Consider the following 12025-nt stretch of genomic DNA (forward strand, 5'->3'; position numbering starts at 1 on the left):
CACGATTCAAGGGTTGTGCAGCAATACTCCTCTACATTGATGGTAAAGAGACGCCACTGCATACTGTGCGGTACACAATACTCTCAAAGAATTGAACAGCAATTGTACAACACACTGTGCAGTGGCGGTTGTCCAAATGTCCGATAAAAGTATGCCTGCACAACCTCTTTAGAGAAGCACACCAATAAAAGTGTCTATCTTCTTCATATATATTGCAATCCTCATATTATATAGCACTGTGTACTAGCAATTGCTCATTTTGCTCTTCTACCCAGTTAATCCTTCTCTTTTCCGTTAGGCCTATGACATCACCTGATTAAAAACAGCCTAGCTGAATCCTTCTAAACTCTGTGTAGAAACAGGAAGTCTATTTTCCCTGCATGAGTCATCATAAGAAGTACAATTCTATTTCACTGCAAAGTCCCTGGCAGCCCAGCTCCACCTCCTCTTTAACTCCTGACCCAGCTGCTCCGCTTCTCCTCCCTTCCATAGACTTTGCAGTGATGTAGAATTGTAGCTCTAATGATGACTCATGCTGGGAAAATAGACTTCCTGTTTCTACATAGAGCTTAGAAGAATTAAGCTAGTCTGTTTTTATCACATGATGTTATAGAGCTAATGGACAGTATGGACCTAATGAATTGTATTGAACACATCACCAATTTTCTCCTTAAATATATATCTATTGTGCTATTGACATGAAATAATCACCAGATGTCAGTAACAACAACCCATCCAATCCACATAGGCAAAGAAATCGAACGATTTATGTCCATACATTAAAGTTATGTATAATAGTGAGAAATGACCGAAGAAAAAAGTATTGAACACTAGGCGAAAGAGAGGTGCAAAAGCCATGGAAAGTCATGACACCAGCTGAAATCTATCAGTAATTAGAAATCAATCATGCCACTAAGTAAAAAATGATATCAGCTGGTTCAAGTGATGGCCTATATAAAGGTGTCACATTACCAAGGTGTCACACAAGAAACATCTCATAATGGATAAAATCAGTGAGCTGTCTCAAGACCTTTGCAACCTTATTGTTGCAAAACATACTGATGGCATTGGTTTCAAAACAATTTCTAAACTACTGAATGTTCCAGTGAGAACTGTTAGGACCATAATCTGGAAGTGGAAAAAAACATAATTTCACCATAAACCGGCCACAACCAGGTGCCCTCTGCAAGATGTCAGACAGAAGAGTGAAAAGAATTGTCAGAAGAGTTGTCTAAAGGCCCCATCTCACATAGCGAGATCGCTAGCGAGATCGCTGCTGAGTCACAAGTTTTGTGACGCAACAGCGACCTCAGTAGCGATCTCGCTATGTTTGACATGTACCAGCGACCCGGCCCCTGCTGTGAGATCGCTGGTCGTGTCGGAATGGCCTGGACCTTTTTTTGGTCGTTGAGGTCCCGCTGACATCGCTGAATCGGTGTGTGTGACATGGATTCAGCGATGTCTTCACTGGTAACCAGGGTAAACATCGGGTTACTAAGCGCAGGGCCGTAAATCGTAAACGTAAAAAAACCCAAACAGTACATACTCACATTCCAGTGTCCGTCAGGTCCCTTGCCGTCTGCTTCCCGCACTGACTGACTGCCGGCCGTAAAGTGAAAGCACAGCACAGCGGTGACGTCACCGCTCTGCTGTTAGGGCCGGCGCTCAGTCAGTGCAGGAAGCGGACCCTGGGGGATGCGAAGGTGAGTATGTACTTTTTGTTTTTTTACATTTTACACTGGTAACCAGGGTAAACATCGGGTTACTAAGCGCGGCCCTGCGCTTAGCAACCCGATGTTTACTCTGGTTACCCGGGGACCTCAGCATCGTTGGTCGCTGGAGAGTGGTCTATGTGACAGCTCTCCAGCGACCACACAGTGACTAAACAGCGACGCTGCAGCGATCGGCATCGCTGTCTGTATCGCTGCAGCGTCGCTATGTGTGACGGGGCCTTAAGATCCAATGACCTCTTGTGGAGAGTTACAGAAATAAATGTAATCAACAGGTACAAATGTTTCAAAGAAAAATATAAGTAATGCACTTAACCTCCATGGCTTGTATGCACGCTCGCCATGCAAGACTTGATTGCTTGCAGGCCAAAATGCACTGCAAAACACCATACTAAGGCCGGGGTCACACTTGCGAGTTCAATGCGAGAAACTCACGTGAGTCTCTCGCATCAAGTCCCGGCACAGTAACCGGCACTCGGGACCAGAGCATATGGCTGCATAGAAATACATGCAGCTGTATGCTCCGGATCTGAGTGCCGGCGGCAGTGCTGGGTATTGATGCTAGAGACTCGCACGAGTTTCTCGCATTGAATTCGCAAGTGTGACCTCGACCTAACAGGGAAGTTTGGAGGTGGGAACACCATGGTGTTGGGCTGACAAACTTCATATAATTGAAAAAAGCATGAATGGACAAATGTACCGAGACATTTTTGATAACAATATGATGCAATCTACCAGGATGATGAAGATGTAACGAGGGTGGAAATGTTAGCAAGACGATGATCCCTAATGCACAGACAAGGAAACTGTCAATTGGTTTCAGAGAAAGTAAACAAAGCTACTGGAATGGCCAAGCCAATCACTGGACAGGAATCCAAAGGAAAATATATGGAAGGAACTAAAGCCCAAAGTTCATAGAAAGAGGCCATGGAACCTTCAAGAGTTGACTATTGTTTGTGTGAAAGAATGGGCCAAAATCACACCTGAGCAATGCATGTGACTAGTTTCTCCATACAGGAGGCATCTTGAAGCTGCCATCACCAACAAAGGTTTCTGTAAAAAGTATTAAATACATTTCATTCAGTGTGTTCAATACTTTTTCCCTGTGTCATTTCTCATTATTACACAAGGCTTAATTTATGGACATCTATGGCTTGATTTATTTGCCTGTGTGGATTGGATATGTTGTTACCGGTTTCCAACCATTCTCTAGCTATACAGTACATTCTTGTTATTAGTGGTCAGTCACTTTTAATCTAGGATTTCATTTTCTTCTGATTTTATTTTCTTTCATTTACAAATACGCCAAGATTAGATTTCCGTCTGCATCATGGCTCAAAACAAGCGGCATCAGAATTCCAAGAATGTGTAATGGTTTTTTTTCACCAAACTGTCTAATGCATTACTACCTGGGGTGACTTTTCATCGATTTCTTCTGGATGTGTTATCATCTGATATTATCACCTTTTAATAGCTCATCAGGCTTTGCACACACAAATAGCATTAATGGATGAGAGTGTCATGTGATAACACATTAAGGGGTGATAATATAGATTTAACACAACCAATAAACAATGCTCTCCCTTGCATTAGGTAATAATGTTAAAATAAGCATACAAATACACCTCACCACAGTAATCACATACATTCCGGAGACAACCTGACATTCCGAGCACCTGGAGGTCTAGTAGATACTTCATCATCTGTTCTTTTGAAGCAAGATAGCAGTGAAATGATTGTATTTACTGACCTGTCAGAAAATCAGGGTCAGGAACCGGCTCCGATATTTCCTCATGGCATTGGGTTTCTGAAGGTATGGTGGATACTATGAGACCATCTGGAAGCTGATGCTCAAGTCCACGAGCAAAATTATTCTGTCTACATTAGAAGCAAGAATATATGAGTTAGGAGTCATGATGGCTAAAGTGCAATAGCATAATATACTACATTATTTGACAAGTAGTTAAGTTAGGTCACGTTCGTATGATAAGGATTTGCTTTGAACAAGTTACCCGTTGGGTTCCCAGAAAATCTATAACAGAAATCCAGAAATATCAGATTTCTGTCAAGGACTGCTTTGAAGCGTAACGGTCAGAGGTTAAAGAGGACTTGACCAGTTTTTGCTCTTATTTTATTCCCAATACTCCGTGGAGAATACCGTTTTGTTTTTTTTTATCTACTATACAGTTCTAGATCTATGAACCTTTTTATTTGATGCTAATTAATATGCTCTTCACCAAGGAGTGCGTAGCTTATAGGGTAATAATGCAGAACAGCCTAAAGACGTGGCCCAGAGGATCCTGGGAGCTACACCCCCTTGATAAAAGACAAAAAAAATTGCACTATAGAAAAAGTCCCATATAGTATCTTTAGATCTATGTGGAGAGTTGTAAAAAAAATCTGGCATTCTTAGAGGATCAGCAATATTGGTGACAGACAGGTCCTCCTTAAGGAGGTGGAAATATTTGCCAAGAGATCAAGCTTGCCATGCTCAAGCCAAGGGGTGGGCAATTATTTTTCCCAAGCGCCCACATGAGAGACCAGGACAGTTGTGGAGGGCTGAACCGATATGCTAAAATTAATTCTGCTCAATACTAATATTAACATATTAATAATAATTATTTTGTATTAATGTTAATTGTAGGACTTTACATTGAGCAGAATGAAGTATGTTGACATACCCCTATGTACCGTATGAGCCTGAACACAACCCTCTATATACCATATGAACCTCCACACAGCCCCTATATACTGTAAGAGCCCCCACGTATCCTCCTATATACAGTATGATCCACACATAGCCTCTTACATACAGTATGAGCCCCCACACAGCCTCCTATATATAGTATGAGCCCCCACATAGCCTCTTAAGTACAGCATGAGCCCTCACATAACATCCTATATACAGTATGAGCCTCCACATAGCTTCTTATATACAGAATGTACCCAGCGTAGTCTCCGAAATACAGCGTGTGCACCCAGTTGCCCCTATATACAGCCTATGCCCCACATAGCCTCTGAAATTCAGCATGTGCCCCACATAGCCTTTTATATACAGCATGTGCAGCTGATATAAAACCTACAAGAGAAATAATGAGCAAAAACCCTGCTGTAACTAAGCAAATAAAAAGCAAAACAGTGCATTTAAATAGCATAGAGTTTTTAGTAATGCTTTTTTTGATTAAAAAAATAGCATAAAATCCATCCCACCACGACAAGGTAACTTTGACTGGGACGGTCTTACACTGTCTAATGTTAAAACCTTACCATGTGTAAATGTTGGCCTCAGTGTGAACAAGGGCAGACAAAAGGACTGGGCCCAAACCAGTGGAACACCAGTCTGGGGAAGCCTTATATACAATTTCCAGCTCAAGAAAAGAAGGCCACACCCCGGCTTCCACAGAATGCAATAATACAAAGAAAAAAACCACAAAAATTGACCTTGACTTGAGTTGGTACTCATGCAGAACTTAAACGCATGTTCACTTTGGACACAAAACATATAAAACCTACAAGAGAAAAAAAAAAATTAGATGCACTTTTTTGCTTTTTATTTACTTAGCTGCAGCAGGGTTTTTGCTCATTTTTTCTCTTATTGGTTTTATATATTTTGTGGCCAATGTGAACATGTGTTTAAGTTCTGCATGTGTACCAGCTCAAGTCAAGCTCATTTTTTGTGTTTTTTTCTTTGTATTATTGCATTTTGTACAAGCCGGGTGTGGCCTGTTGTGAGTTCCGTTCTCGAGCTCCCTCCTGTGGCCATGAATGGTACTTCGGCGAGTTCTGTCTGTGAACTCCCTCTGGTGGCTGTGAGTGGAGCTACTAGCCATTGAGGTGCTTTCCTCACCTGCTCCTTGTTTGTTGCTGGATTGGCTTCTCTATTTAACTCCACTCAGATCGTTGGTGTATGCCAGCTGTCGATGTCTTAGCATTGGTTCAGATTTCTCTGGGACCTTTCTGAGGACCTGTCTATTCCAGCAGAAGCTAAGTTCCTGCTAGTTTATTTGTTTCTTATTGTTTTCTTGCTTAATTCTAATCCAGCTTGCTACCATGATATTTCCTTGCTAGCTGGAAGCTCTGGGGGTGCAGAGTGGCACCACCGCACCGTGAGTCGGTGCGGGGGTCTTTTTGCACACTCTGTGTGGTTATTTGTAGTTTTTTTGTGTTGACCGCAAAGATCCCTTTGCTATCCTCAATCTGTTTAGTTAGACTGGCCTCCTTTGCTGAAACCTATTTCATTCCTATGTTTGTGTATTCCTCTTAACTCACAGTCAATACTTGTGGGGGGCTGCCTTTACCTTTGGGGAATTTCTCTGAGGCAAGGTGAGGCTTTGTTTCCTATCTTTAGGGGTAGTTAGCTCTTCGGCTGTGAAGAGGCGTCTAGGCAGAGTCAGGCATGCTCCACGGCTATTTCTAGTGGTTGTGATAGGAGTAGGGTTTGCGGTCAGCAGAGTTCCCACTTCCCCAGAGCTTGTCCCGATTCCGTATATAACTAACAGGTCATTCCGGGTGCACCTAACCACCAGGTCCATAACAGTAGCCTTCCTCTCCTGAACTGGAAATTGTACATAAGGCTTCCCTTGACTGGTGTTTCACTGGTTGGGCCCAGTCCTTTTGTCTGCCCTTATTCACACTGAGATCAACATTGACACATGGTAAGGTTTTAATATTAGACAGTGTATGACTGTCCCGATCAGAGTTACCTTGTTGTGGTGGGATGGCTTTTATGCTATTTTTTGATTAAAAAACCACCAGGTCCATAACAGTACAGCTGGCCCACAAAGTGTTAATGCTTCTCAATAGAGGGAAAAGAGAAGCTCTGAGACCATTTTTTTTTCTCTGCAGTGTGTTTTGTCTCTCTTTTCCCCTTAACCTCTGGGTGGTTCAGAACTCAGGTGCAGATATGGACATTCAAGGTCTGTCCTCTAGTGTGGATCAACTCACTGCAAGGGTACAAAGCTTTCAAAATTATGTAGTTCAGAATCCGATGTTAGAGCCTAGAATTCCAATTCCTGATTTGTTTTCTGGGGATAGATCTAAGTTTCTGAATTTCAAAAATAATTGTAAACTGTTTCTTGCTCTGAAACCCCGCTCTTCTGGTGACCCCTGTTGTGAACTCTGTTCTCGTACTCCCTCCTCTGGTCAGGAATGGTATTTCTGTGAGTTCTGTCCGTGGGTTCCCTCTGGTGGCTGAAAGTGGAACTGCTGGTCTGGAAGTGGCTTCCTCAGCTGCATCGTTTAGGACTGGGCTGGTTCCTCTATTTAACTCTGCTCAGATCGTTACTTGATGCCAGTTGTCATTGTATCAGTACTGGTTCAGATCTCACTTGGATCTCCTGATGACCTGTCTACTTCAACAGAAGCTAAGTCCCTGCTAAGCTCATTTTGTTGTTCATTTGTGTGCTGAATATATTTCTGAGTACCTGCTTAGTTCAGTCCAGCTGGCTTCATGATATTGTCTCGCTAGCTGGAAGCTCTGGGTTGCAGAGTGGCACCTACCGCACCGTGAGTCGGTGCGGTGGTTTTTTGCTCACTCTGCGTGGCTTTTTGTAGTTTTTTGTGCTGACCGCAAAGATCCCTTTATCTATCTTCTGTCTATTTAGTCAGTCTGGCCTCCTTTGCTGAAACCTGTCTCATTCCTATGTTTGTGCCTTCCTCTTAACTCACAGTCAATATATGTGGGGGGCTGCCCTTTTCCTTTGGGGAATTTCTCTGAGGCAAGGTGAGGCTATATTTCTCTTTAGGGGTAGTTACCTCTCAGGCTGTGAAGAGTCGTCTAGGCAGAGTCAGGCACGATCCACGGCTAATTCTAGTGTGTGTGATAATAGGATTAGTGTTGCGGTCAGCAGAGCTCCCACTTCCCAGAGCTCGCTCTATTTTTGCAGTTTGACTATCAGGTCATTCCAGGTGCTCCTAACCACCAGGTCCATAACAGACCCCATTCAGCAAGTAAAAATCATTATTTCTTTGTTGCGGGGCGACCCTCAAGACTGGGCATTCTCCCTGGCGCCGGGAGGTCCTGCATTGTGTAATGTGTTGTGAACTCTATTTTTAGGCTCCCTCTAGTGGTCACAAGCGGTACTGTGTAGTGTTGTCTTTCTGCAGGTTGGCTGCATCAGCTGGTTCGTTATCCTTGGTTGGTTTCCTATTTAGCTCACCTGGATACTCAGTTCCTTGCCTGCTATCAATGTATTCAGTGCTCTTCAGATTCCTTGTGATTACCTTGCTCCCAGCCTCTCCAAGACAAGCTAAGTTTTTGTCCGTTCATTTTTTGATTATCAGCATTCATCATGTTTCTTGTCCAGCTTGCTAAGATGTGATCTCCTCGCTTGCTGGTTGCTCTAGGGGACTGAGTTTCTCCCCCCACACCGTTAGTTGGTGCGGGGGTTCTTGAAATCTCAGTGTGGATATTTTGTAAGGGTTTTTTACTGACCGCACAGACCCCTTTACTATTTTCTGCTATCTAGTATTAGTGGGCCTCATTTGCTGAATCTGTTTTCACCCCTGTGTATGTGCCTTCCTCTTACCTCACCGTTATTATTTGTTGGGGGCTTCTATATCTTTGGGGATTATTTCTCTGGAGGCAAGAGAGGTCTTTCTTTCTCTCTAGGGGTAGTTAGTTCCTCAGGCTGGCTCGAGACGTCTAGGATTTTTAGGCACGTTCACCGGCTACTTCTAGTGTGTTTGGATAGGTTCAGATTTGCGGTCAGTCCAGTTTGCCACCTCCCTAGAGCTTGTCCTATGTTTGTTACTTAGCTGGAGTAATTCGTGATCCTCAACCACTAAGGATCATAACAGTATAGCAGGCCCAAAAAAGTGTTTAATGCATCGCAGAAGTGGGATAAAAAGAAGACCTGAGTACATTTTTTTTTTTTCCTCCCGCTTTTCCTTTGCTGCAGTCTGTTTAGCTTCTTTCATCCCCTTGAACTCTGGGTGGTTTTGAGCTCAGCTGCAGACATGAATGTTCAGACTCTGACTTCTAGTTTGGATCATCTTACTGCACGGGTGCAAAGTATTCAGGATTTTGTTATTCATAGCCCTATGTCAGAACCAAAGATACCCATTCCTGAGTTGTTTTCTGGAGATAGATCTAGGTTTCAGAATTTTAAGAATAATTGTAAGTTATTTCTGTCTCTGAGACCTCGTTCCTCTGGTGATTCCACTCAGCAAGTTAAAATTGTTATCTCCTTGTTGCGTGGCGACCCTCAAGATTGGGCTTTCTCTCTGGCGCCAGGAGATCCTGCATTGCTTAATGTAGATGCATTTTTTCTGGCTCTTGGACTGCTTTATGAGGAGCCTAATCTTGAGAATCAGGCAGAAAAAGCATTGCTGGCTATTTCTCAAGGCCAGGATGAAGCAGAGGTGTATTGTCAAAAATTTCGGAAATGGTCGGTGCTTACTCAATGGAATGAGTGTGCCCTGGCTGCAAATTTCAGAGAAGGTCTTTCTGAGGCCGTTAAGAATGTTATGGTGGGGTTTCCCACCCCTACAAGTCTGAGTGATTCTATGGCTTTAGCCATTCAGGTTGATCGGCGTTTGCGGGAGCGCAAATCTGCTCATCCTTTGGCGGTACTTTCTGAACAGAGACCTGAGTCTATGCAATCTGACCGAACTCTGACCAGAATTGAGCGACAAAGTCATAGACGTCAAAATGGGTTGTGCTTTTACTGTGGTGATTCTACTCATGTTATCTCAGCATGCTCTAAACGTTTAAAAAAAAATCGCTAAACCTGTCACCATTGATACGATACAGCCTAAATTTATTTTGTCTGTTACTTTGATTTGTTCTTTGTCGTCCTACCCGGTTATGGCTTTTGTGGATTCGGGTGCTGCCCTGAATCTGATGGATTTGTCGTTTGCCAGGCGCTGTGGTTTTGTCCTGGAGCCTTTGGAATTTCCTATTCCTCTGACGTGAATTGATGCTACGCCATTGGCTGAGAATAAGCCTCAGTATTGGACGCAAATGACCATGTGCATGACTCCCGTACATCAGGAGGTGATTCGCTTTCTTGTTCTGCATAATTTGCATGATGTTGTCGTTTTGGGTCTGCCATGGCTGCAAACTCATAATCCAGTTTTAGATTGGAAAGCTATGTCTGTGTCAAGTTGGGGTTGTCAGGGAATTCATGGCGATACTCCGTTGGTGTCTATTGCTTCTTCTACTCCTTCTGAGGTCCCTGAGTTTTTGTCTGACTACCAGGATGTATTTGATGAGCCCAGGTCCAGTGCCCTGCCCCCTCATAGGGATTGTGACTGTGCTATAAATTTAATTCCTGGTAGTAAATTCCCTAAGGGACGACTTTTTAATTTGTCTATACCAGAGCATGCCGCGATGCGGAGTTATATAAAGGAGTCTTTGGAGAAGGGACATATTCGCCCATCCTCTTCCCCTCTTGGTGCAGGATTTTTTTTTGTGGCCAAGAAGGACGGTTCTTTGAGACCTTGTATAGATTATCGTCTTCTGAATAAAATCACAGTCAAATTTCAGTATCCTTTGCCACTATTGTCTGATTTGTTTGCTCGGATTAAGGGGGCCAGTTGGTTCACTAAGATAGATCTCCGTGGTGCGTATAACCTTGTGCGCATTAAGCAGGGAAATGAATGGAAAACAGCATTTAATACGCCCGAAGGCCATTTTGAGTACTTAGTGATGCCTTTTGGACTCTCTAATGCTCCTTCTGTGTTTCAGTCCTTCATGCATGACATCTTCCGAGAATATCTGGATAAATTTATGATTGTTTATCTGGATGACATTTTGGTCTTTTCTGATGATTGGGAGTACCATGTGAAGCAGGTCAGGATGGTGTTTCAGGTCCTGCGCGCTAATGCTTTATTTGTGAAGGGCTCAAAATGCCTCTTCGGAGTACAGAAGGTCTCCTTTTTGGGTTTGATTTTTTCTCCTTCTACTGTGGAGATGGACCCAGTCAAGGTCCAGGCTATTCATGATTGGACTCAGCCTACGTCTGTTAAGAGTCTTCAGAAGTTCTTGGGTTTTGCTAATTTTTACCGTCGTTTCATCGCTAATTTTTCTAGCGTGGTTAAACCTTTGACGGATTTGACTAAGAAGGGTTCTGATGTGACTAATTGGTCTCCTGCGGCCGTGGAGGCCTTTCGGGAACTGAAGCACCGGTTTTCTTCGGCTCCAGTCTTATGTCAACCGGATGTCTCTCTCCCCTTCCAGGTCGAGGTTGATGCTTCTGAGATTGGAGCAGGGGCTGTTTTGTCACAGAGAAGCTCTGATGGCTCTGTGATGAAGCCATGTGCTTTCTTTTCAAGAAAGTTTTCGCCTGCCGAGCGGAATTATGATGTTGGTAATCGGGAGTTGTTGGCTATGAAGTGGGCATTTGAGGAGTGGCGACATTGGCTCGAAGGAGCTAAACATCGTGTGGTGGTCTTGACTGATCACAAAAACCTGATTTACCTCGAATCTGCCAAGCGCCTGAATCCTAGACAGGCTCGTTGGTCGCTGTTTTTCTCCCGTTTCAACTTCATGGTCTCATACCTGCCTGGTTCGAAGAACGTGAAGGCTGATGCACTTTCTAGGAGTTTTGTGCCTGACTCTCCAGGAGTTTCTGAGCCGGCTGGTGTTCTCAGAGAGGGAGTGATTTTGTCTGCCATTTCCCCAGATTTGCGACGAGTGCTGCAGAAATTTCAGGCGGATAGACCTGACCGTTGTCCACCAGAGAGACTGTTTGTCCCGGATAGATGGACCAGCAGAGTTATTTCCAAGGTTCATTCTTCGGTGTTGGCGGGTCATCCTGGGATTTTTGGTACCAGAGATTTGGTGGCTAGGTCCTTCTGGTGGCCTTCCTTGTCGTGGGATGTGCGTTCCTTTGTGCAGTCTTGTGGGATTTGTGCTCGGGCTAAGCCTTGCTGTTCTCGTGCCAGCAGTTTGCTTTTGCCTTTGCCTGTCCCGAAAAGGCCTTGGACGCACATTTCCATGGATTTTATTTCGGATCTTCCAGTATCTCAGAAAATGTCTGTCATCTGGGTGGTGTGTGATCGTTTTTCCAAGATGGTCCATTTGGTGCCCTTGCCTAAGTTGCCTTCCTCCTCTGATTTGGTTCCTCTATATTTTCAGAATGTGGTTCGCTTGCACGGCATTCCTGAAAATATTGTGTCTGATAGAGGATCCCAGTTTGTGTCCAGGTTTTGGCGGACTTTTTGTGCTAAGATGGGCATTGATTTATCTTTTTCGTCGGCCTTCCATCCTCAGACTAATGGCCAAACCGAGCGAACTAATCAGACGTTGGAAACTTATTTGAGATGTTTTGTTTCTGCTGATCAGGATGATT

General features: G+C 43.8%; 1 protein-coding gene across 6 annotated transcripts in view; it reads right to left on the minus strand.

The window, feature by feature from the left end:
- ASTN1 (astrotactin 1) overlaps positions 1 to 12025 on the minus strand; it is a 476663-nt gene that overhangs the window by 87827 nt on the left and 376811 nt on the right. For all 6 annotated transcript variants that reach the window (XM_077276252.1, XM_077276255.1, XM_077276254.1 and 3 more), the window contains one exon: positions 3481 to 3608. In XM_077276252.1, coding sequence (XP_077132367.1) covers positions 3481 to 3608 — 128 coding nt within the window. The remainder of the gene's footprint in view (positions 1 to 3480; positions 3609 to 12025) is intronic.

This window comes from Ranitomeya variabilis, chromosome 8, assembly GCF_051348905.1.
Source record: "Ranitomeya variabilis isolate aRanVar5 chromosome 8, aRanVar5.hap1, whole genome shotgun sequence".
Taxonomy (NCBI): Eukaryota; Metazoa; Chordata; class Amphibia; order Anura; family Dendrobatidae; genus Ranitomeya; species Ranitomeya variabilis.